This window comes from Filicampus tigris, chromosome 18, assembly GCF_054856515.1.
Source record: "Filicampus tigris isolate MCC_2025a chromosome 18, RoL_Ftig_1.0, whole genome shotgun sequence".
Taxonomy (NCBI): domain Eukaryota; kingdom Metazoa; phylum Chordata; class Actinopteri; order Syngnathiformes; family Syngnathidae; genus Filicampus; species Filicampus tigris.
In genome coordinates this window covers 6,733,024-6,760,231 of record NC_141234.1, presented here as the reverse complement: position 1 = coordinate 6,760,231, position 27,208 = coordinate 6,733,024, and the positions used below count along the sequence as shown (strand labels likewise).

General features: G+C 42.1%; 1 protein-coding gene across 1 annotated transcript; it reads left to right on the top strand.

Moving 5' to 3' along the window:
* Positions 1–1,023: 1,023 nt before the first annotated feature.
* Positions 1,024–25,492, top strand: kcnk9 (potassium channel, subfamily K, member 9). The gene is made up of 2 exons (XM_086015380.1): positions 1,024–2,045; positions 21,592–25,492. Exons 1-2 carry the CDS (start codon positions 1,445–1,447, stop codon positions 22,482–22,484), a joined length of 1,494 nt encoding a protein of 497 aa, XP_085871506.1. The 5' UTR covers positions 1,024–1,444; the 3' UTR covers positions 22,485–25,492.
* Positions 25,493–27,208: the final 1,716 nt, after the last annotated feature.

Here is a 27,208-nt window from a genome sequence, read left to right as displayed (position 1 = left end):
ACTATGTTTACATTGACAAAATTACTTTAATCCGATCAGAGTTCGCATTAAAATTATGATGATTATGATTATGATTTTTTTGTGGACACTAAAAATATTGATCCAATTAGGACTTGTGTGTTCAACCATCACACAAGAGTCAGCAAACACCAATCGCCATTTAAAGGGTGTCTGATTCACCCCAAAGTACAGATGTTCTAGTAGGCTTTTCCTGAACATTGTTCCCCTTACTTTGCAGGCACTTAGTTAACATTACTTAGTTACCTATTACTTGATTGCAGTTACATATGTATAGATAATTTGAGTTACATTTAATGTTAGTTTTAAACTGGGCATGTAACTGTGTTCAGGTTTAACCAATCGCATGCAAACTCAAGTTAAATGGGAGCCAGCATACGTGCCATTTCAAGTGCTTCTGATTCACCCCAAATAAAGTTCAGATGTTCAAATAGTAGTTAAGTCCTGATATATATTCATTACATCCACTAACTTGATTTGAAATAGTCAAAAAATGCATGCATCCAGTCAAAAATAAACGTGATGCAATGTGGGAGACGACAGCAAAAAAATGCCCAATCAGGCTATTCAGGACCTGGGACAGCTCCATCCACAATCGCGCATCGAAGTAGTCACTCATGGGGGTGGGAGGGGTCGCTCGCTGTGTGAAATGAGAGTGCGGTGGGGTTGGGGAGCACAGAAGATGCGGTCATTTGTTGCATTTGTGTAAGAAAAGGTGATGCCGAAGGTGCGACGCCCACATATTTTTCTCTATAGAGCGCGTGGAAATAAATTGTGACGCGTGGTGAACTCACTCTTTACTCTCCCTCTCTTTTTTTGCACGATCACACGCTACTTGATTTTATTTATGATTGTCTAATCGAGTTGGTGGAGGGAAGGAGTATCGTGAGTGGCCAGCCCACGCCCCCACCCAAGCCCCACCCACTCAAGGGTGCCACGGTTGTCACGCACGCACACGAGGAGCGATAGCTGATGTTGTTTTACGCATATTATTTGTCTTCACCCTTAAAACGTCATACCCCCCCCCACACACACACACACACGATCACGAATCGCGTGGAAGCTCCTCTCCCTTACATGGAACCTGTTGTCATTCGGTGCGCGTGGAATATTTGAATCCCGCCACAAGTGGCACTCACTCCGCGGCTTCTTTTGACCACTCAGCATATTCTGTCAGAATGCTCGCTCGGAGATTTTTAGGATAAAAATAACAATTGTGACCGACTGTTTTGCTGCGGTCTTTTCCTGCGTGGGGAATGCGTGCGTAAAAAAAAAAAAGTGCTGGAGGATGTTGCAGCTAACAGGTTGGCGCTGAAACTTCAGAAGGATGCTTCCACAGGCTTTGCGTGCGAATATTAAGATGTCCAGATGATGCGCTGCGCGATGTCGGCTGAACCCAGCAGGCGGTACTGACAGCAGCTCGTTGATGGCACTGCGCACCGGGAGGACTTGGTTCGGACGGGTCTTGCGCAGGGTCTCGCGGCTGCAGGGCTCCTGGTCCAGGCGCTCCAGCAGTCTTTTGTGTCTCTCCGCCAACCAAGAGCACGATCCGGGATTTTCGTACCGCTGCCCCAGCCCCTGCCCCGCAGGCGCCCACCTCGGCCACCGTCATCGGAGCGCGCCCCTCCACGCGTCCGCCGCCGCCGCCTCCAGGCGCAGTGCACTCGGCTTTTTCCCTTCCCGCCGCACCATCCCGGGGAACACGAGGGGACATGAGCCCCTCACTCGCCGGCTCCTCGTGGCCATGAAGCGGCAAAACGTGCGGACCTTATCCCTGATCGTCTGCACGTTAACCTACCTGCTGGTGGGGGCCGCCGTCTTCGACGCCCTGGAGTCCGACTTCGAGATGAGGGAGAAGGAGCAGCTGGAAGCCGAGGAGAGACGCCTCCAGGGGAAGTACAACATCAGCGAGGACGACTACCGCAAGCTGGAGACCATCATCATGGAGGCCGAGCCCCACAGAGCCGGGGTGCAGTGGAAATTCGCCGGCTCCTTTTACTTTGCCATCACGGTCATCACCACCATCGGTAAGTGACCAACCACGCACCCCGTCCGCGCCTCAGACAGAATTTCAGAGTACAATCCGAGCCTTTTGTCTAATAAGTTTTATTGCGCACACTCATAGACTTTGCACTAATTATTACGCGGTCGAGTATTTTAGTAATTAGTTTCATTTGTGACATGCGCTGCGTTTAACTTAACTTTTGCAACACGGGGACGCACTCCACAGCATCATTTGCGTGCACAGTGCATATTTTTACAAGTTATGAATAATTCAATTTATGTTTAGATTGTTTTACAAGTTGTGCGGGCAAGAATCGCACTTGATAATCACGCAGTGACGTCACGGCCGATGATCTGTCACACGTGCGCCCCCCTTGGGTCTCTTCATTTGGATTGACTGTACTGCAATTGTTCTGAGAGGTATTTCTAATATTTTGGTGTTGAGCCACATAAGAGGGGCAGTGTGATGCAATGCAAACTGTGCAGCTATGCAACAGTTATTTATATATATATATATATATATATATATATATATATATATATATATATATATATATATATATATATATATATGTATACACACACACACACACACACATACCCCCCCACATTACAGCTGCAAACAAATGAATGCCAACGCATCATAGCGGACCAAAGAACCTGACTATGCGGGTGTGCCTAATGTAGTGGCCGTTAAGATTTGAGGGATGACATGACACATCGCGTTAAGCCAATCACCATCAGTTATGATGTCCCCCAGCCCCCCGCGACCGCCGGCTCTTTATGGCCCCTCTTTGGAGGACACGTTAGGAAGAGAGCAACAATCAGGGAAATTAAGGATGAGCTCAACCCCCCCACCCCCCCCCCCACCCCTCGCACCCACCACGGTTGTGTTTTTATAGCTTGCCTTTATTGTTCATGATTTTCCCTTAAAGGGACCATAAGTCACCTCCGTTTGACGCTAATTGCCGCCGTGCATTTGTGTCATGAAGATTTATTTGGAGCGGCTGCAACATTTTCTTTTGACACGCCGCCGTGTCTCAGCCACAGATGTCTTGTTGGACTGTTGGACTTGTTGCTGCATTGCTCCTTGAACCCCCCCCCCCCCCCCCCCCCTTGTGCCGAGGTCACAGGGCCCCTCCATTATGGGGAGTCACATGCTGTTATTCAAGGTGAGGGCTTGAGAGGCTAATGCACCACAGGGCCCTGTCCTCCACTTTTATGCCAGGCAACACTTAAGAGGGGGGCCGCAGCCGCCAGACGTGGCCGACGACTCTCCGCTCGCTGTTGTTTCCAGGCTACGGCTACCGGAGCCACTGTAATATTCATGTTCTTATCAAGTGCTCACATTCTCCGCGGCTTGCCAGTGTGGAAATGAGGACGCCTTCTCCAGAGTCCTTAACGGGTCTCCCGAGGGTGCCCTCCATTTGCGGACTGGTGTGTTTGTTTTCGGCCCGGACAGTGGATAGAACAATCGACGTGCAGATGCAAAGCCATTGGAGCATTTATTCCATATTCATCTTACGGTCGACACTCTTTTTCCACACTAGTAAGACACTTCAGTGTGATAGTAGAATGACTAGGACACTATAGAACCCGCATGTCCTGTTTGTTACACTCGTAGCCCCGCTTTTGGCCTACTAGTACACAAAAGTTACTAGTAAACTACTGCCCCGCACTAGTAACACTACTAGGCCCAACAAGTAGGCATGTGGCACTAGTAAACTCTTTGTCGCTGCTAGTAGCATCAAAAGGCCCACTTGTAGTTGTGCCGCACTAGTATCATGCAGTTGTCCTACTACAGAAGTAGTCAACTGTTGTGAAAAAAAAACATTACTTGTAAGACACAGTCGTTCTACTAGTGTGCTGAATTGTCTTAGTAGTGAGGACGAGACCTTGAATAGACTAACTGGATTCCAAGGATATTGAATAAATGCTTACCTCACTAGCAACAAGTAGTTATCCAAACTAGTACAGTAAGTATTCCTACCTACGGCCCTTTGTCAAACGGAAATTCCCTCACCCAGGCAAACAACATATTCATTCAATTTTCGACTCCTATATTACATTAACGATCGATTCCTGACAACGGAAGTTCTGGTATCCAGAATCCGGTACCAATAGCGAAGCCCGCAGTGAGCGCAAACTCAAGCAGTCCACACTCGATACTACGGAAAAAATTTGACCGCTCCACCATCGTCGTATCAAACGGAAATTCCCTCACTCGGAAAAAAAACGTATGCATTAAATTTTCTTCCATTATATTACATTAACGATCGATTACTTCCAACGGATGTTCCGGTACTGTATCCGGAACCCATAGGGAAGCCCGCAGTAGCGTAAACTTAAGCAGCTCGCGCTCGTACTATGGAAAAACTCGGCCATCATCGGATCAAAAACGGCGACATGTCAGTTATTTCTTTGGCATGCGAGTGGAACGCATCCTATTATGCGAAGCTGGACACAAAGTAAAAAACATCCAGGAGACACTTGGAATTGGAAAAACTCAAATCTACCAGAAAAGTCCTGATGTAAAGCCGCCGTCCAGCAAGAGAGCTATGGAGATGGCATCAAAAATGCTTTTGTATACACAAGAACCCCCCAGACATCAGTGATGATCAACGGGACAGTTTCTTGCAATTAGCAACAAAACTGTGTGATCCGCAGACAAACGTTTTCATACTCCAAAGAATGAAGCCAACACAACAACTCAAAATAGACTCATTTTTTCCCAAGTCTGAGAAAAATAAACACTAAAATACAGTACAGTTTACTGTAGTTAAGTATTGTACTGCATTGGTGTAACAGTATTTACAGTATTTTGTCAACGGTATTTGGACCGTCTTTGTTATACTGTACTGTATTTTGTTCATATATCTGTACTTCATCGTTTAGTTTTTGTTTGATAAAGATTTGGGGGAAAATATTTTTTTTTGGGGCATTATATTGCTTGTGTTGTTACACATGTATTTTGTTCACATACTTGCACGTTCATACAGGACATGTACCGTAGTCGTTTCCCACATAAGGAAATTCTCTTATAAGGGGAGATTGAACAATGCAAATATGATTCCTTAGTAGAGAATACTTACCGTATGCCAAAGTCGTCCTACATTTTGAATGTGTCATATCGTAGTGGAAGGCAGCAGTGGGGAAAAAACAACTTGACCCCTGTGCCCATGTTTTTTTTTTTTTTTTTTTTAAATCAGTGCACTGAATTGTCTTACTAGTTAGGACAAAATGTGTAGTAGTACACATGGATTTTAAGATGGAAATTGAATAAATGTTTGAACGGCTGCTGTTAGGAAGAACGTTGAAAAATACATTAAGAGCGTCTGAGCTTGTTTTACGACAACAGACTGTAAATTCGACTACAGTACTCCCATAGAGAGAGAACATTTAAAGATGCATGAGTAGAAACAGCTCTCAAGAGAATTGCATGTACAGTATGTTCCAAACGTACACTAGTGAGGTTCTCCTGCACAATGGAGTGGAAGAATCCCCAATAAAATTGCTCAGGATCATTTTCTTTTTAGAGAAGTCCGCTAATGTGGCCTTTGTTGACTTCGGTACCATATTGGTCACTTATTAATTGTGATAAATGTACTAAAGTTAGATTACTAAAGTTACTAATGTTTTAAAGAAATGTTATATGTGGAACTAAATTCTTGACACATATTAACACCCCCCGCCCCACCCCCATTCAACCCCCACACCCTCTTATCAATCCTCAACTGCGAGGATTATTTTCTCTGTGAAATAATGAGACCGGGTTTCGTCCCACGTCTCAGATCAAACGATGATTTGGGCCCGGTGAAATTGAACAAGTAGGAAAGTCGCTGCCGTGAAGATAAGGGAAGCGTTTGGACCTTGTCAACGGCGCTGTTTAGTGGAAACTCATTACGTTGCCTGTCAACGTACAGCTCGAAAGGAGACAAAATAGATATTATATATAAAATATATTAAATGTTGATTCCTAATCAAGGCCCGAGCCACGTCACCACACATGCTTCATACAAGGCTCACAATACAGTCACATAGTGTGAATGGAGTTGAATATTTGTGTTTCACAATTCCCTGCACCTCGACTAAGGCCCCAGTCAAAAATCACCAATTTAGTTTTATCTGTGTGTTCCTACAAAATGTAGCCAGTTTTGTCTCCTTTGTCAGACAACACTTGTCTGCCTTGACTGTCTTGCCACCATAGCCCAGGCATGTGAGGAAGAATGGAGATTGTTGTCACATACTAAACAGCCAGTACTTGCCAGCAATTTCTGCAGCTATTTCAACGTTGCACTCATCCTTCTGCCAGCCTCCCTGACCAGTTTTGCCTTGTCTTTTATCAATTCTGGATGGACGTCCAGTTCTTGGTAATGTTACTGCCGTGCTATATTTTCTCAACTTGATGATGATGACTTCACTGTGCTCACTTGATGCCTTGGAAAAATGTTTGTTCCCTCCTCCTAACTAATACCGTTGAACGATGAGATCTCTCTGATTCTGTCTCCTGTACTCTGTACTGTCAGATGTGACTACACAATGTCAGGGAAAGCCTACTAGGACACCTAAAGTGCACTTATGATAGTGTTCAAAAGTGATCCGAAGACCAGCTTGGTATATTGGAAGCAAGCAAGCAAGCTAATACAATAATGTCCTGTAAATATGTTGTTTTGTCGAAGTGCTTTAAAGGGATCTCAGGGCCATTTAGGTCCATTTCCTGCATCGTTATCGTGTTGCACTGTAGTTGTAACGCCATTAACGATTGCAATTATGTCTCATCTGATATGCAGCAGACTACAGCGCTAGTAGTTGTAAAGTGCATCATAACAGCTGCTGCATGTAATAGCACAGCATGTTTTGATGTGTAGGTCATGAATAATCATGCATGCATACTACGCAAAATTAGCTATTATACTTTAAATGCATTCACACGTTTTTTACGCATACTACATAATGAGTCCCCCCCCCCCCCCACACACACACACGTTTGTATCGTGTTGGTTTCAACTGCAGTAGTAATAGAAGTTGAGTAGATAATAGGATTAGTTGCTTGGCTCTGAATATCAAACAGAACATAATCTGCAGCTGGAGGTGTTGTCGCCTCACATCACTCCATTGATAAGAAGACGTTGCTCACTTTTTAGAAGGGATAGACCGATTATCGGCCGGGACGATTATCGGCGCCGATATTCAGCGTTTTGACAAATACCGGCATCGGCCTTTTTTAACCCCACCACTCTGATGGCCAATAATAAATCTATTTAAAGCTGTGTTGAAATCAAAACTAAGATATTTGAAAGTTTGACATTTGTCATTTTGAAATTTTGCAGGACTTCATTGACTGTAGAAAACTGTATGGAGCTATTGTTTAAAGAGGAAGTCAACCCAAACATTTTTTTCAAGAATATATTCTATGCATTCCCTGTAGTTTAATTTAACTTTTTAAGACATGTTGACAACCCTGGGTGCTCCCTGAACTTTCTGTTAGAATTTTATAACAAAGATGGATATTGTCAAAATTGTTATTGTTGTAATAATAATGGGAGAAAAATTCAACATTTTGCAAAGCTGAAAAATTGTTCAATAAACATTTACTTAAAGATATTTCAACAAGGTTAAGAGTTTTAATTATTTTTCGATTTTGATGCCAATATATTCCTTTTTACTGAAAATTAATCCGCTCCAAATATCTGTTATCAACCTCCTCGACTACCAATAATTGGTATCGGTATCGGCCCCCAAAAAAGAATATCGGTCTATCTCTCCTTCTTAGTCTATTACCTGCGTCCCCAGGGAAAAAATACGTCTGAAAAAGTAGCCTATCTTGATGATTCTAAAAGCCACACTGCTCCCCCCCCTCCCTTTTTCATCCCTACTGACCTGTAGCTTGACTCTGTTGATTTCAGGGAGTAATTGCACAGAATGTGACACTTAGCCACGACAGCTGCCCCAAAGTCTCTCACTACAAAAGTGGCCGCGGCTACACGGGCAATGCATGCCACGTTGCCAGGAGACTAAAGTCAACTTGGCTAAATGTCGGAAATATCAACACGGGAGTATATGGCGTACTGGATATGCACTGTGTTTTTTTGTTTTTTTTTAAGACAATATTTTCTCAGCAACCACATGAAAAGATCAAACACAAAAGCAGACATTTCCATTTCTAGTGAACTGAAATGAGTTGTTCTTTTAATTTTAGTATGATGACTGGAGGAGGAGCTAGGGCGTTGTGAGAAAGCAAGCGGCTCCTCAATATTGCCTACTCGGTGACATTTCCAACCACTCAAGTGACTACCTTTCAAAAAAGGCCTGGCAACTGGTACATAGGTCATCACATGTTTTATGTTTCATAATGTACCTTTTCTGTTAGTAAACCAGAAAACACTTCAATATCATTTTAACCATGACACAGGGGTTGCAAAAACAGGCCAAAATGGGTTGAATGATGGCTTTAGTCTTCGTATCTACTTAGTAGTTGGAATGTGTCAGGTAGCAGTCGAAAAGATTTATTTATTTATTTGGTTGATTCAAAACTGCGAGGACAAATGTACTCTATTTCTGCAGGCTAGCCTTTACGTTTTGCTGAATTGTCACCACCAGACAGTCGTGTGAATCGTGACCTTCTCTTTATAACTATCTATGACATCCACTCAATATATCTTTCTTCCCTGTAAGGACAGCTGGATCTATTTAGATTTTCTTTTTTTTAAAGGAAATTGAAAAAAAAAAGTGAATTATCTACTGTATCATGGCTATACCTTAAAGTAGCCAGATTGTGAGCCAATGCTTTCTATTAACCTCATTGTGTCACCCACGAAAGACGTTTGGATGAGAAGGTTTCACTTGACAGCTGCTCACGTTTTCTAATAGACGAGGGGCAGACTGTCACGCTCCAAGGGGGCCCAGCGCGGGTCCAAACCCGCCGTCTCCGGCGCATCCGAATCCCACTGCGATCACCGGCACCGCAGGAAAACATTCCCATCGATCCGCGCCAAGGCCTCCATCAAGCTCGCGGCGGGCGGCCTCGGCAAAGTGAAAATAATCTACTGGCAGCAAAGTGCGCCGGCACGACATTTTTCAAAAAGCAGCCCGTCACGCTACGTGAACAACCGTCTCTCTTTTAGGAGGGATGAGAGCGCAAATAGGCAGTGAATATGTTGGATGGCGACAAGCAAATACAATCATCAACTGGTTGATGAAGATTGATGAGTTTTGCAAATAGAAGCCATTTTCAGTTAAATAAACCATACATTTTTGTTCAAATTATACAAACAGTTCTAGGACATAAATATCATCAACTGTGCCATGGGAAATTTGCCAATTTCACTTAAAGAAATATTGAGTACAAACATTATATCTTTGTTCATATGCATTTCAAATTGACATGCATATATATATATATATATATATATATATATATATATATATATATATATATATATATTTTGAAGTTAAAAAGTCCTTCCTCAAATTGAAACTGTGTTTTGTTCTGCACAGAATGTTGGACCAAGTTTCCAGATGTAATGTCGGCCATGTTTGAAGTCCCCCTGAGAGCAATTATCACATTTAGGGTTAGCTATCCTCGCGGGCATCCTGCTGTTCATGGACCACATTTTGGGCTACTCTTGTGGGATTTGTGAATTCATTATGAATGTGCCCCATGGTAGAGAAGTCTAAAAACTTGTTGTAATCAATAAGGCCGGCCTTGGCTGAAGTCTATGTCTTGACTGAGCGCTCTTATTTCCTAGCTAAATTTAGCGAGCCTTCACCAAGCTCAAAAGCACAAAGGTGGTTTAGTAACCAGTATCATTTTAAAAAATATTCTCTCTACTTCCTGAAAGACAGCCATGTTGTTTCATCTTCACCCTCTACTACTACTTCTTGTTAATATGGGATTTTTATTTCTACAATCGTATCCATTTATTTCTGTTTTTATTCCACAGCATCATGATAGTCAGTAAACTAGGCAGTGGGAGAAAACCTCTTACTACTGTTTGGCCTAGGTGATGGTCTGACTTCTCGTTATCTTTGTCAAGCTGAAGTTGATACAGTTGTATCTCATCGGATGGAGCAGGTTTACTCAATGGATACGGCCGGGCTAGCATGTTAGCCGCTAAGTTTAGCATTCGGCTTGTCGCTCACAGCAGAAAGTGAACAGAGGATAAAGTGCCTTGTAAAGATGTTATCAACTATTCCTAAAGCCATTAAAACATCAACAATAATGTGCTCTAAAGCAAGAGTATCACCTGGAGATGTGGCCCTGCAGTATTTAATTAGAACTGGCTTGATATCTGTCCCTGCTATACATCACTTTGCCCTGGGCTGAGCATAACCAGGCATCTACTGTGAGGAATAAAAAGCAGGCTGAACAGGATTCATGTTCCGCTTTACCTGGCCTATTGTTTTGTTGTTCTACGGCTGCTGTAAACATTGCTAGCTTCACACTAACACTGGTGTCGTAAAACTATTGTATTTATAGTGTCTTTAGGATTATGATATTTCTCATTTTTAAGATAAATTTACTCACAACAAATAATACAATCTCAATAATGAGTTTGAATGCCTTGTTTTTAAGGGAAAACTGAACTGTTCTTCTCCACAAACTGCCAGGTAAGAAGAAATATGTAAGCAGACAACAAGCAAGTTTTGCCTTGATTTGAGATCTTTAATCTTGGTTCGATTTTCGTTTTTGCAGTGTGCTGCTGCTTGTCACGGCTTGTTGTTACTTCTCTCTCTCTCAGATGGTAGCGGAGCTGGCTCGTAAAAAAATATATCAGTGAAGGTAAGGACAAAGGGAAGTCACAGCTCCTTACAGTATATTACCTGTGATTATGGAGTACAAGACCTCTGTCCTCACGACAACCATGTCATGCTGTTGTTTTATTGGATAAATAATATCCATAAAATCTACATTAGGTGGCATTGAACTAATAATAAATGCTGACTTATATTGCTTTGGCACTATTAGGTGGCATCACAACTATTATGTGAGTTGAGGAGCTTCATTTAGAAAAAAACGAGTGCTTTCCCACTATCTAATGGCATCTTTAGGCAATTAGAGTACAGGGAAGGACTCGGTCCCCATCCCCCACGCAAATAGGAGCAACACTGTATGATATCAGTGATGATTGTGACCCACATGACTCCACTGGACCACCTGCTGCTAATTCTCTCCTGCTGGACGCTGACAATTATCTTCCCCGTGAAGCCTTTGCGCTGTAATGCGCTCCCACGCAGTCTTCTCACAGGCACTTGATTCCGTGGGAGTGTGTGTGCATGTGTGTGTGTGTGTGTAACTCTGAGTTATCGGCACACAACAGCAGCATGAAAATCTGCGTTGGCGGTTCGTGAACAGTGTGTGGTCCGCTCGCTCCGAATTTATTTCTTTCTTTTGCGCGAGAAGTGTCTCTGTTGCTAAATGCGGCACCCCTGCAGGGTGGAAAACAAATACACAGAAGCTGGCACGAGCGCTGACCCACACAGGTTGTACTGTAAACCTGCAAAATGAGCTCCGCGTGTTTTATTTATTATTTTTGGGTTCTATTTGCTTGTGTCATTATTTATATTGTCTGAGGAAGGAATATTTGGTCAGTTTTAATAATGCAACCCGCGATCCTTGTGAGGATAAGCGGTTTGCATATTGGATGGATTAATAATGCTTTTGGGAATTAAGTTGTAGCATTACAGGAATGAATTAGACATTTGAATGAAAAAAAGTATGTTAGAAACTTAATGCGAAAATGATTTATTTATTCCTGCACAATTCATATTCAATTACTGTAATATTTTGTTTCCCCAAAATATTGAGACTCTTTTTGTAAATTACAACTTTTTTGTAAAATGTAGATTCCTCCGCGGTTGTAAAGAGTTAGAAAAACATCCCTGGAGTCAGGCCAAAACATCACAATGTCACAATTTTGCATATTTCATTCGTATTCTATTGGTCAGTTCACACGTGGGTGTTATTTTAACACATTTTGGACCAATCTAAAGGGTTGAAAGTTGCTTGCGATCTTTGATGATGTAATGCTAATGATTGAACGAACATGCCATGTTGGGGTCTCCTGAAAAGTGATGATTTTAGAGGTACAAGGATTCCACCCGGCACCAGCGATATATAAATAATATAGTTAGCGGTAAATCATTTTGTTTTTCTTTTAAAGTCACAAAATTGGTGTTATAAAATCTTCAATTGGTGTAATTTTTTGTTTAAAAATATATTGAAGTCTGGCTATTTGTTGGACAGTGGCGTCATGCTCTGTGACATTGCCGACTACTGGACTGGCATGCATATTACACCAGTTTCCTTTTTTTTCCCTAGGCGTGTGAATTGTTTAGGTTTGGTGAATTACATTTGAGGAAAAAAAGAAAAAGTAGTGTGGAGTTTGGAATGATTGAGGTGAAAGCTGTTCCGAGTGTGACTGCACTGAGGGGGTAAGGCCACAGAAGGCCAAGTGGTGTCACTTTCTCAGAGGAAGTGATTTCAGAATGGGAACGGCCAAGTGCCTGTTGCTTAGCAGCGCTCGCTTGGCCGTAATTCCTGAGACAGGCCGATGAGCTTCATTAGGTGCAGGAGCCTATAGTGCGGGCGAAGGTTGACACCTGGGACGCAGGCGAGTGAGCTGCATTGGTGTGATTTGAAATATTTGAAGGCGGGCGTTTGCTTACCTGACCTTAATGTAACATTTTCGAGAGAGTCTCAGGATAAGTTATTAAGCCTGAGCTCAAATGTTGTCAAACGCTATTGTCCATCTCAAAGTGGCGATTAATCTTGTTCAAGGTCTAGTATCTCCATCGAATAGATCCCAGCAATGGTATTCAGCGTCCAGAAAAGTGCCTTATAAATCAGATGCATTATTGTTATTATCTGTCTCTAAAAATATTCTACCCTAAGAATATAAATGTAATTTTTCCCTCCCATTTTCCATGAGTTGAAGTCAGAATGTGAGACGTACTATATGTACAGGAAAGGCTTACTTTATTTCTCTCAAATATTGTTCACAAACCTGTCTAAATCTGGTGGTGACCACTTCTTAGCCGAAATAATCCAGCCAGCTCTCAGTTGTGGCATACCAAAATGAGAATGAAACCAATCAGCAACTGTTGTGACGACCACTTGCATCACTCAGTGCAACACATTTATTGCACAGACGTGCCTTAGGCTACCCACAATAAAAGGCCATTTGAAAATGTGCAGTTTTACTGTATTGGCTGGGTCCAGTTGGTAAATGGTTTTATTTTTATCAGTTTATTTGCAACATAAATATTTAATGTGACCATCATTTGAAGTTTTTTTTATCCTTTATATTTTATTTTGTATACATAGTTATTGTACAATTCCTTTGATCAATTTTAATAGTCCCATAATCCATAGCATAATGTATTTTATGTACTTTATATTTATACACCATTTGTATTCACGTTATATGAATTTGACTCTATATTTACATATTCTTATTCGTAACATAAAAATGCAATAGTCTCATTTTTACTATGCATTTATTTATTATGCATTAATTTTACAATATACTTGGATTTTATATGTTTGGTTTACATTTTGCGCTTATTATCATTTTGATTTTACAGAAAATTTCATCTGGCTATCAATGGGAAAAACAGTGGTTGAAAATTAATCCAAAGCTGCAGAATCCAAAATATGGCTATTGAAAATTTCTATTCATACTGTATTGAAAAAAAAAATCAAACCGCATTCTACTAGTACAGTAACAGTAGCGTGTCAGTTGCTAAGAAATGTACACTAACGTTCAAAGACTCACTACTGCTCTTCAATTAATTATTTGGCACATTGATAACACAGCGATGGAAAATCACATGCCAATTGATGTTGCTTCAGGGAAGCAGCAACCCCAAACCGCAGCCCGTACATAAAAACTACTGATGGATTTTGCTATTGTTCATGATGAGACTAAAACACCTTGTTGGTAGCATTAAAACTCAGTTGCAGATTATGGATGAGGCAAACATCTCTCTGGTTTGACTCAACACAGCAGACATTAACGACTTTTAAATAATTGACCATTCATTGGCATCCCTCTTGTCTCTTTATGGTCGCAGCCACGTAAAAGTTTGAGCTGCAGGAAATAGCTTTTATTCCCATTTGCTTCCGTCCAAATAGTCTGGCGCTTTGTCCTCCTCTCGGTTTAATGTCATTTAATGAGCTCTTCCGTTTGGCCGTGAAGTGGATGCATTGGTTGATGACAGACAGAAGGACACGAGCCTTGTTAAGTCGGTCAAGTGAAATCTTGAAAAATATCACCACAGCAAGTTTTTCATATTAAATCAGGCTTAGACCTTAGCCCAAAACAGCTAATAGGTTAGTGTTTTTATCGAATAACAGAGAATAGCTTCCAAAAAAAAAAAAAGTAAAATGGTGACTTTGCGTGTAACAAATCGTGAATATCGTTAGCTAAAGAGCATAGTTAAGTTCTTTTTAACTAATGGTCGCAACTGGACTCTTCTTGTTTGTTAAGCTTTTTCTTTTTTCTTATTTTCCCCAAAACGTTAAAAATATGGTTTGGGCAATCATGGTGTTAAGCTATTACATATCGCATGCTGGAAACAAAACCTTGTGTTTTTTTTTCTTTGTCGTTGTACAAATTGGTGCCAATCCAAATGAGGATAAGAATCGTGGTACAAGTACATTAAGTCATGTCATTCGTATGCCGTGCGTTAGCGCTAACAGCGATTAGCTCCATCAGTCGGGACACATGCTGTCGCCATGCTGGCATCACAGAGGACAGGAAACATTTCAAAGTGCCTGCATTCAAAAGAAGCAAATTACCGTCAAATTTAAATATGAAATTATAGTTTACATTAACGTTTGCGTGAGTCATTCCTTCACTCAGACACCCCCCCGCCCCCACCTTTCCCCGATGGCATTTTATCTTTGTCTGGCAGTGTTAATAGAGATGAGCAAAAAAAAGTATTGTTAAGTTTCTCTAAAATGAGTTTAGATAAGTCGCCTGATGACTCATTATTATCAGAGCCCGTCGACATATTTAATCGACCCACGTGGTCCCAGTCGGTCCGAGTCAGCCAAACGACGTAGAGGATGGACCTAACCTGTACCACGTCACACGCAGGTGCCGCACTCCTGACGCACGGCCAAGTATGGGGAAAAAAAAACAAAAAACTGTGTTGTGTACCTTGCGGTCCCCAAGATGCAATGACATGTGTCGCATATTGTTTGGAGTTCACTGATCACCACCGCCTGCATGTGTGTGTCTTTTGTTTTTAAAAAATATTTTTTCTTTATTTGGCGGCGTGTCTGTTGGTGCAGCGCCTGCTCGTGACGTGAAGATTACGTTCTCGACGCCGATTGGCTGTCGCCGACGAGGGATGGACCGGCACCACGTGGATCGATTAAATATGTAGGACGGAACGCAGTGGCGGTTAGGCGATGCCCAGCTCTGATCATTATTACAGTGATGCCTTGACTTACGAGTTGAATTCGTTCAGTGACCACGCTCTTTACTCAAAACATTTGTATCTCAAATCATTTTTCCCCACTGAAATGAATGGAAATGCCATGAATTTCTTCCAGCCCCATATTGTGCTCATTCTGGTGTGCGCCCAGAAATCCATGGAATTCATTAATGCCTTTTTAATGTATTCAATTGGTAAAATGAATCTGGTAAACTGAGTTGTAAGGATGTCGTACCACTGTATTATGTCTCCTTTAATTCCTTAACACGGATTTTCATTTCAGTTTAACTTGATTTGTCAGCGATCCAAGCACTGACTGGTGGACTATAAATGTACAGTTGCAGCTTGGCTTCAGGGTCTGGGACCTTTGGACTATGCGGGTCTGGGTGGTCACCAGCAGCCTTCTGCCAAGACATCCAAACACATTTTAGAAAGTGTCAAGCTGTCGTTGTCACGCGGCAAACGCCGGCGAGGATGTGTGCATCGTCTTGACAGCTCCTCGCATTGTTTGGCGCCGAGCTCCACGTATCGCCGCGTGCATCTGTTGCCTCCTCGTGTTTGTAGCTGCGGGCCTTCTTTTTTTCTTCCTGCTGACTCTTTCAATCATTTATGTTTCTGACACCAACATGTAGACGCTCTTTAAGCAACGTATTCTTAATGCTGCAATAGCGTTATCATCGTTGATCATGAATTTTCAAATGCAGCGTTGAACAAAAAAGTGAAAAAACAGAAAAGTGCCTTATTTTTCTGGAATGAATCATGACTTTGGACATCTCTGCTTTAAATGCGTTCCGACTTTTCAAAAGAGGCACATAAAGACGGATGCATAGCACAAAGTGAATTCATTCCCGTTCATTCAGCCGGTAATTGCTGATGCATGCGACCCGACACTTCCTTTTACAATAACTACGGGAGCCAGGTCTAAATTGGCTGGAGAACATGAAATGCAAACATCTGAATTCAGGTGGCATGCATTGCTATTAACATTCTTCCCTGGGGTGCTTGAATCTCATACCTGAGATGCCTAATGGCCGAAACGTGTACTGCATCACGCTTGTGCTTTTCATGCAGCTAAATACATTCAATAGAATCTGTCGGTATGACGTGGTGCAGTCCAAACTACACAACAAGCACAATAATAAACATATTGTCAAAGGACAGTATCAATCAAAACGAAGGACTGTAATCTTTGAAAAGTCCCAATTTTCATACCTAATATTGTGGCTGGCGAGGTATGGTAGATCCCAAGCGTATTCAAAAATGTATTTTCATACGTGGACAAAATTGTTGGTACCCTCTGTTAATGAATGAAAAACACAGTGGTCACAAAAATAACTTGGCTGTGTGCATCAATGTGCATGATCTATTATTTTGTTGCAACAGACTGTTTTACGAAAAAAATTCTCAACCCCCTCTTGTTTGTCTTCATGTTTTGTTTAGCTGTTTAGCTATTCATTTAAATTTATATCAAAATGGAAATCGCATTCATTTTAGTTATAATGATGTTTTTAATATTCCGGTATTGTTGCATGTCACCTGACCGACCCAATAAGTGGACCTTTGACTCATTGTTTTATTAGTTATTGTACTACTCATCAATTATATTAAAAATAATAATACATTTAAGTAAATGCTTAACTCATTCACTTCCAGACATTTTCAGACCCTCTTTTACCCTAAAGTTTGAAAACAAATTGGGGAAAAAAAAAAAAAAACGTCTTACAAATAATAATAAATACATTCCTGGGATTGAATGGCTGGACTGTGAAAAGACAAGTACATTTGTCAATGGCAGTGAATGAGTTAAATCAATTTTCTACTGTATATGCTTCTGTACAGCTTGCGCTATAAACTGTATAAGGAAAAGGCATCACACTTACAAGACATTAGTTTATAAAACTATGAAACCCTTTTTACGTGTTCTTAGCTGTCAAGAGCAAGGCCGTACTTTTGATGTTACCCAGTCAAGTCAAACAAAAAAAAAAAAAGAATTCTGGGAAAATTCCCTGACAGTTGAGTCCCGCCCCACCTTAACTCGCCTAATGTCTTCTCGCCTGTGCGCTCCTCTTGACCTTCATTAAAATGTCAAAGCCCGCAGCAGTGAACACCTCCGGGCTACCTGAGAAGGTTGGAGGCAGATTAACCCGCGGATCAAACGAGGAAAAGGCGCTGGTTTAAGCAAGCGCTCGACACTTGTAGCTTTAATGGCGAGGCTGGGTGCGGGCACTAATGAGTGTCAGCCTTGACTAGGTTATAAATAATGCATGATGCAAGTGAGTGACCAACGAAAAAAAGCGGTATGACTTAAATGAAACATGATTGTTTTGCAAAATGTATTCTGACGCATATCAGAGCATCAGAAGGTTTTCTAAGGGATGCTCAAAACATCTCAGTTGCATATGTTTCTCGAATTACCGTGACCCTCCTGGCATCATCGTCCTGATCGTCTTTGTTGTCTTCCATACATCACCCTGACGTAGTGCTTCATTTTGTCCACAGATTTAGCAAAGTGCTGAGTAAAATTGATTGAGAAAAATAAGGCAGTCACAAAGAGTCCTAAAGCAGAACCGATCTGCCCTTTTCTCGCTTTTTCTAGCCTTGGTGACTGAGATTTAAAATACTTCCCTGCATCAATAGGTGTGCGCCACCCCCTTCAGCCATCAAATGCCACGCTACTATGACCCCCTGGAGCCCAATTATCTCCATAAAAATCAAACGCATCCCTATTAAAGCAAAGTTAACACAGCTCCCAGGCTTCTTTCGAAGCTGCTTTTTTTCCCCCCACACCTGTATGTGAGCAGTTTTTAGCCCATGCCTTTCAAAAGACGTGATTCCTAACAGCCAGACCAAAAAGCCCCCACAAAGTTGGTCCGCTTTGCCCACTGGGATGCAAGTCGACCATTGTAGGTGGGTTCCTGTTAAGTGTATTGTTTTCTAAGCCTGACGTCTGTAAGAAAATTAGTCATCCAGCAAACATATTGGTCCAAACGCATGTAGAGGGTGAAAATCAATATTACACTTGAGTCTTGAGTCTTCAGGAGTGAAACTGTTTTGATTGAATGACTTATTGGCTCTCTCGCATATGATTTTCACAAAACTCAACAATTGGTTGGTCCATTGAGGTGTTTGTGCTCTACTCCCTTGGTGGGTCTGGAAATACCAAGTGAATAAGTAAGGCATCAGCCAGGAACGGAAGTCATTTTAATTTTAATCAACCATTCAGCCTGAGGATTCATGTGACTGCTATACTTAATTTGGTTGACTTTTTTTCCCCTGTCTTTTGTTAATGCCAACTGTTCATTTGGACCGACTGCAGATTTAACAAGAATGGCAGTCAGTGGAGCGGAGTAGAGTGGAAGTGTTAACAAAAGAGAAACAAGAAAATTGTGGAGTATTGCATTTGTTTGCCTGGGAGCAGACTACTTCCTTGTTCATGGAGGACGATGTTAAGTGTCATTATCAGACGGTGGTACCATCCTAGGCAAAGTGGACGGGTGATAAACGCCCGAGCGACTCAAACCGCAAAATCAAATGCCTCAAACCACACTTCGGTTACCATTATCACGCAAAAATTAAATATGCTCTTTATTGGAACAACATTTTGTGGAAAGAGTTATGGCCCCGATGCAACCATAAACCAATCAACAACCACCGATGGAAAACCATACCTCTCAGCTTAGTGGTTGGCTGAGGTGGAGCAGAAACTGCCACAAAGGCTAAACTGTTCACCAAAGTGTGCCATAATAGTGTTATTTTCGCCGTATGTTAAATAATTAGCTGACCACTTTCTTGTTTAGTCTGGCGGTAATTTGTGAGGTAACTGACTGACAATGCAATATAAAAAAAAATAAAAAAAAATACCCATTGATAAAGGAAGAAAACATTCAAATATTAGCTTAGCATCTTAGCATACGTATTTGAACACACGACCAAAAATCCTGCATTTAGACCAATGTCAGGATCCTCAATAGAAATAAATAACGAGCACTCTGACAATTTCATATCAAATTATACCAGAGAAAACATGCTAACATGTTAGCTTAGCATCTGTAGATATAGAGATAGAGAACAGTCTACAGTACCGTCCATTTTTTTAAATGGAGCTGACAGATTTTAGACTGAAAAGGGACTCTGCAGTGTTGAACTAACGAAAAAAAAACAAAAAACATACAGTCTTAAGCAATAGCCTGGAACCACAGGAAATATACTGACATGTTAATGTTATGTCTTAGCCTCTGTGGTCATGTACAATGGACAGGAGATCCATTTAGAGCATTTTCACTTTTTATTGTAGCTTTTAGATTATAGAATGAAAAGGAACCTTGCAGTGTTGAATACCTGTACTCATGATGAATTATGTCAGGTGGTTAAAAAGCTGAACACGTATTAACATTTGTCTTCTCACTGCTATGAAATCTGGCCTTCCGTGTTGATGTATTCATTAGGCCGTGGCGATTTGCATGGCGAGAGAATTGAAAAATGTATGATATTGTAATGGAGCGACATCATAATGGAATTAGCCCTTTCATGCCGTGTCATTTCAATTTGAGCATCAATGACTCAAAAGTCCAGTGCCGCTGCGGCCGTCGCACACACACTCGTGTAGGTGTGGGCAGACGCTCCAAATAAGTGAAGTGCAACGCAGCCAAACAGAAGTTGACTCATGCGGTATTAGAACGGAGCAGTGTGGTCTTGCGAGTGTCGAACACGGCAGGTGCTGTTTCTCACCTGTGGACAACTAGCATTGCATTACGCACTTGGCCAGTTGATTGGCTACTGGAGCCAGTTTTTTTTTCTTCGTCTTCTTAAGCCCCGAAGCAACACTCAGTGCATGTTATTCATTTTTTTTTTGCCCATGATTTAAAAGGGGACATCATTGTCTTAAAAACATGGAGGCGATAAAGACGAAACCAATCAAGACAGCTAAAGCATCAGACATTTACTTTCTCCAATAAATGTTTATATCAATGTCTGATGATGTAACGTTTGTGAGTGACCACAGATGATGTCATAATTGTTTGTTTTTACTCACTCACTGTCTTTTCTCATTTCGCTTCCAACCATTCTCTTTGTGCGAGTGTGTGTGTTTTTGTGGCTCTGCACAAACACAAGCGTCACCTGTGCACACACACACACACACGCATAGCACAAAAGCACCTGCGCACGGCACAACAAATACGAGCGTTCCCACGACAACAACACATCATCGAGTCATTGCAAGAGCACAAGCGACTTTAATCCCATATTAACTTTTCTCTTATAACTATGACTGATCTGATATGTTTTCACCAAAAGCGCCGGATTAAGACATTTTCTCAGAAAAATAGTAATATTGTCAAATCACACCTTTTCTCCAAAAATGAAATGCAATACTCTCATTACAACTTTTTCCTCTCATTACTTTTTACTGTAAAAAATATGACTTATCTTGAAAGATTCCAGCTATATTTTTTCTTGCCAGTGACCCAAATATGGCTTGGTATTTTGTCTATGTTCATAGAAAAGAAGCCTATTTACATACAGTATATTTATATTTTTTTAAATCATGAATAATACAACAACGATTTTGTAAAGCTGGAATTGCGAATGGGACGCAAAGTAATAAATGATTAATTCTGGCTAATGGATGGAGACAACAGTTTGTAGCTTAAGATTTTTTCTTTTTTTTTCTTTTTTTGTCGCCGGACTGCATTCGCAAAGGAAGCAGTAATGTGATGCAGATGCCAAGTGATGGGGGAGTTGTTTTGCTGTACTTTTTCTATCCTATATTATCCTCCTAATAGCGGTGCCCAGCTCCGTGGCGCAACCCTCCATAAGTGACAGCTGTTTGCAGCGCACTCCTCATAATAGAGTTTTTAAAAGCATCACAACGGCGGATATTTGGGAAGCCTCCGACGTTTGTGAGTCAGCACCTTAAGTTTCATTAGCTAAAAGCGTCACTGGCTCTGTATTAAGTCTTCCCTCTTCCAAACTCATCTACCTCTCCACAAACTAATTGGATAACCCCCGAGCCCTCCCCCCACTACTGGGGCATGTGCCAGTTCCACCTCTGTTTTTTTTTTTGGCAGCCTGCACTGTAAACAAAAAATTCCAACTCATGCACTTATTTCTTCTTCCTTTCAGGCTATGGACACGCGGCACCGGGAACCGACGCAGGGAAGGCCTTCTGCATGTTCTACGCCGTGCTGGGCATCCCCTTGACTCTGGTAATGTTCCAGAGTCTTGGCGAGAGGATGAACACATTCGTCAAGTACCTGCTGAAGCGCATCAAGAAGTGCTGCGGCATGAGCATCACCGACGTCTCCATGGAAAACATGGTGACCGTGGGTTTCTTCTCCTGCATCGGTACGCTGTGCATCGGTGCCGCCGCCTTCTCGCACTACGAGGACTGGAGCTTTTTTCAGTCGTACTACTACTGCTTCATCACCTTGACCACCATAGGCTTCGGGGACTTTGTGGCCCTGCAGAAGAACAGGGCCCTTCAGAAGAAGCCCCTCTACGTGGCCTTCAGCTTCATGTACATCCTGGTGGGCCTCACGGTCATCGGGGCCTTCCTCAACCTGGTGGTGCTGCGCTTTCTGACTATGAACAGCGAGGACGAGCGGCGGGACGCCGAGGAGCGGGCGTCGCTGGCGGGAAACCGCAACAGCATGATCATCCACATCCAGGACGAGACGCTGCAGCGAGGGCGGCGGCGCGGGGGGCGCGAGAGCCACCACCGCGACGAGATGAGCGACTTGCACTCGGTGTGCTCCTGCATGCGCTACCACTCGCGCGACCTGCCCACCCCCGGCGGTCTGATGGGCGGACTGGGATGTGCCTTCTCCCACCAGAACTCGCTGGGCTCGCACCTGAACCCGGGCCACTACTATCACTCCATCTCCTACAAGATCGAGGAGATCTCGCCCAGCACGCTGAAGAACAGTTTCTACCCATCGCCCATCAGCTCGGTGTCGCCGGGACTCCGCAGCTTCACGGAGAAGCTCCAGCTCATGAGGAGGAGAAAGTCCATCTAGTCCGCCCTCGCCGAACCTCATCTCAAGCACTTTCCCTCTTTCTTTTCTTTCTGATTTGATTTGCACCTGTTGGAGAACACTCCCGTGGGATGCAAAGCATGAAGCATGGATGTCTATTTTCTCAAGGGATTACCACGCTCCAACGCTCGATAGACCTTCCCGATGGACTCGAGAGAACTCGACTCGAAAAACGTTGGTTTCCTACCAAATGACGCACTCTTGGGGAAATGCTATTTTTCATAAGGGAGGAGGCTCGTTTCACCTCAACTTGAAGATCCCGTCGCGGAGATGCAGAAGAGGATTTTTCTACAAGCCATCACACACAAACACCGTCGCTAATATTAGCATGTGCATTTAATAATCAGTGCCCTGTATTCTTTGTTACATTCCTTTGTCTGTCAAAGCCAACCAGCTTTGTTTGGAATCCAAAGGATCATGCTGCTGTTACGAATATCACCCTCCTTATTTTCTCCTTTCGTGGAGCATTAAATGCCATATCTGGCCACCAAGCTCTAACAGGGCTCCTTAACACAAATTCTTTTATTGGAGGCTTTTGTGCCACTTGCGCAGGATTCATTATTGAATTCCTCAATATGAACTGATCTTGTAGGGATAGCTCCACTGCAAAAGTGGCGTAAATAGAAATTGCAGATTGAAAAAAAAAAAGATGTCAGAATTTGAATAAACCGGACATCCATCATTTCTATAAACGGACACACAGGTCAAGAGGCAGTTGACGAGACGAATGATGAGATATGGGCATTTGAAATTTCTACCAATGAATTCTGTGGAAGCCTTTCGCCTCTTTCAACGCTTGCTTTCAAAACATGTCTGACTGCATCTAATAATGAATAATCCTAATTTAGATTTATACCACCTTTGTGCACCGTCCTCCAAAAATCAGCACAGTGACGCAAATTCCGTTATTTTGGGTGTTGTTGTCATATGTATCTGATACACAACTTGGAAGACTGCGTACCCACTGATATCAACCAAACTTAAATCCTAAAGATCATGCATTTGACCCACTAAGGAGAGAAGTGAAGGAAATATTTTATTCCACCCAAACTGTTCTTTTAAATATAAGTTAAGAATAATATATTGTACAAATGAAATTACCCCAAAAAAATGCGTTTGTGGAGGATCAAATGTTTTATACATCATCAACATCAGCTTGATCCTTTGGGTTTTTGTTACAAGAGGTTACTGAAATTTCGATTCAATTTGTAACCATCAGGCCATAGGTTTTGTTGGTTTACTACATGTCCCTTCCACATTTTCTCTTTCAAAGAGATCTGCTTGACTTGATTGCTTTCTATTGTCCCACCTGGTCAAACTCGCCAAGAACGTGTGCTCTCAGGTTTGAACCAATCGCCTTGTTTTGGTTGTTTTGCTTTGCTCCTTTTCAAAACGACACACAATGTACATACCTCCGTTCTCCTTAAAATATTCAGAGAAGTTTTCCAAGAAAGACTACTGAGGTGCATCATCTCGCCAGGCCGGGTCTCCTTTGTAGATATTTGAGACCATTCCGGCCTGTTTTAAAACCCAATCTGCCTTTTCTCTCTCTCACGGCTGGTCTATGAACGCATGGTGAAAGCATTTCAACTGTATATTGTTTGTATACCAATTTGAGCTTTTCATAAGACGCACAAGACTAAGAGCTCTTTTCCCCGTTCCGTGATTAAATTATAGCCGATGGAAAATCGTATTTATGAGTTCAAATCCCGGTCCATCTTGCCTTGTCTCCTCTCAACTGGGAGAAGAGCGCCACCATCATTCTACTTTGGATTAAATCTTGATTGGGTCAGAACAAATGTATGCAGGCAAGGCAACGGTGTGTGAGATAAACATTGTTTCATTATGGGAACACAACCGGCTTAAATGTTTGTATCAAGCTTTGGAATAAAGAGGCATGTGTATTTTTTACACATTTGCGTATATACGTGCCTTGAAGGAACTGTGCTTTCCGCACAAGCGGGCATATTGACACACTTCTAACCGATTACAGCGACATTTCATTCAAGCCAACACTGATTTGTAATCATCATTTCATAATATTTCCACAAACAAAATGAGCATGTTGACATCATGTGGACTTTCTGCAGACTGACTGCAAAGCTCAGAAATTAAACAGATATTGTTCACATGCTTAGCGCTATCATTGTGCATTGTTTTAATTTGACAGTTTTTTTTATTTTCATATCAGTTCCTAATAAATATGAATATGATCATTCTTATATGTCTTAATAACAAACATAAAAAAAATCAGTGGTTGACTTTACGTTTGTTACGTATGTTTTTTTGATGGTAATTGTATCTTTTCTTTTTTTCCCCAGTTTGACCATTATACTGCTTTCAATGGACCCAAAAATGAAATTTCCAAACTGTGTGGGGAGTTTGTCAGCCAAATTGGATTATTTTAAATGGAAAATCAACACCAACTTACTAGTAATCTAAATGTCAGATCAATTTTCCAAGCCCTCCCTCACGCACTGCTCATCCACCACATGCGCACATATGACTCCGATTTGCCTGCTGCTGGCCTGTGCCACGTTACACTTATGGCCCTCGACAGATGGCGCGCGCACACGCTCGCATACACACACCATCGCTGGCATAAGGCTAGTTGTGTTTCCACCCTAAACATTGTAAAGCTGAGAAAAACTGAATTGGTTTGCATGTGGCGGTGTTGTCCATTCCTCTGTTAGCATCGCCTTGGTTGTGCCCCATTACTGCTGCTTGTGTTACATCCTCTCTGTGATTGAACAAATCATGTGTACCGTATCTCCTGTAACAGCAGTCGCGTACGCGATTACATGGTCATGTCTCAAGTCAACAGTGGCAGAAAAGAAGGCCGCGGGTAACCGAACGTTTATTTGAACTTTATTGAAAGTTTACTTTTCCCTCCGCACTTCTTTTCCTTTTCTTTTAGAAAGGTGTGTGCATGATTCGGTGCAGGTGACTCACTGGGTGACGTGGCACAGCTGGGTGAAGCCATAGCACACTTTAATAAAACAAACAAATGCTCAGCTTTTGAAAACTTTCTGTGTCGTCTTCTATCACGGCTGCTACACTGGCGACTCGTGTGATTTTCAGTTTGGTGATTGAGCTTTCACTAGGAATCACGGTGAAAAGTGGTTAGCATCTCTGCCTCACAGTCGAAAGGTTATAGGTTTGAATCTCGAGTAATCTTTTGAAATGTGCATGTTTTAACCTGAGCTTGTATGGGTACAATAGCTTCTTCCGACAGTCCAAATGCATGCGTGATCATTTTGTGTTTTTTTATTGGTTATGATCTGGTTCAGGTGTTCCAAATAACTAGCTAAACACACACATGCAAATGACAACACTAACAACATATGCCAAATCACCTGCCCAGATGCACCCGCGAACTGGCCAAGTTGGGCCAACTCCGACTTTGGCTACTGACATTACTCACTAGGCTACACTCCTTAAAGACACAAATATAAAACCAGTTTTAAACCGTTTGTTACATTCTCATTATGTTTTAAAACACTACAGTGCTATTTTTTGTAATGAAAAAAAAAAACCCACATAGAAATATAATATTTTTACTGCCCCAGTAAAGTGTAATAAGCAATGTGACAAGATTGCCCAAAAATGCTTAAATCCGGTTTAAATGGCCACTGCTAAAATATCATTTCATTTCAGTTGGTCAAATTGATTTGAAATATTGGTAAATTCAACCAATTCAGGGTGTCCCCCGCCTACTGCCCGAAGACAGCTGGGATAGGCTCCAGCACGCCCGCGACCCTTGTCGGTATAAGCGGTATAGATAATGGATGGATGGATATTGGTCAATTCAGTTCTTAACTTTGTTGCCGAACAAATTAAACTCTTACGTCGAGGCACCACTGACCTGTTAAAAAAAGAGGGATAATGTTGGTAATGCTGCTAACTAAAATGATAACGCCATGCTACCAACTAGCCGGCTAAGCTAAGGTGGCTAGCTAGGTGTTCTGCAGTTTCTGTTTGAAGTGAACGGTTTCTTTTGTGGAAAATCAACAAAATAGTTTTAGTAGTGGTGGGAGAAACAATTTCTCTAATAGTTCAGGTCGAAAATACACTACTGGCAATTTCTTTCTTTATCCGGTGGCCCTACGCAGCTGCGTTTTCTGTAGGGAGGCAAATGAGCACTGGCCCAAGCTGCCCTAATTACACCGTACGTCAGGCAAAGCAGAGGGCGACACAATAAGAGTACAGTACAAGCACATGGGCGTTCGGGGCCCCCTCGCGCTATAATTTGGAGTGGAAAACGACCACATAAGCGGAGCCAAGTTGCGTCGGAATCTTGATGGAGGTTCGCAATAAGCAGGTGCTAACATAACACCTGATTTTCTTCAGCCATTTCTTGTATAGAACCAGTAGAAGACTTTCCTGAAATTCAGTAGGTACGCAAAGTATTCAGACGCCTTAAATTTTTCACTTTGTGTCATTTCAGTCGTTTGCCAAAATGAAAAAAAGTTCATGTAATTTGTCATTAATGTACACTCAGCACCCCATCTTGTGCCCATCAGCCACTCCTTTGTTATTTTAGCTGTGTGCTTCGCTTTGAAAGGTGAACCTTTGGGCCAGTCTGAGGTGCTGAGCACTCTGGAAGAGGTTTTCCTCCAGGATATCTCTGTACTTGCCTGCATTGATCTTTCCTTCAATTGCAACAAGTCGTCTTGTCCCTGCAGCCGGGAAACCACCCCCACAAC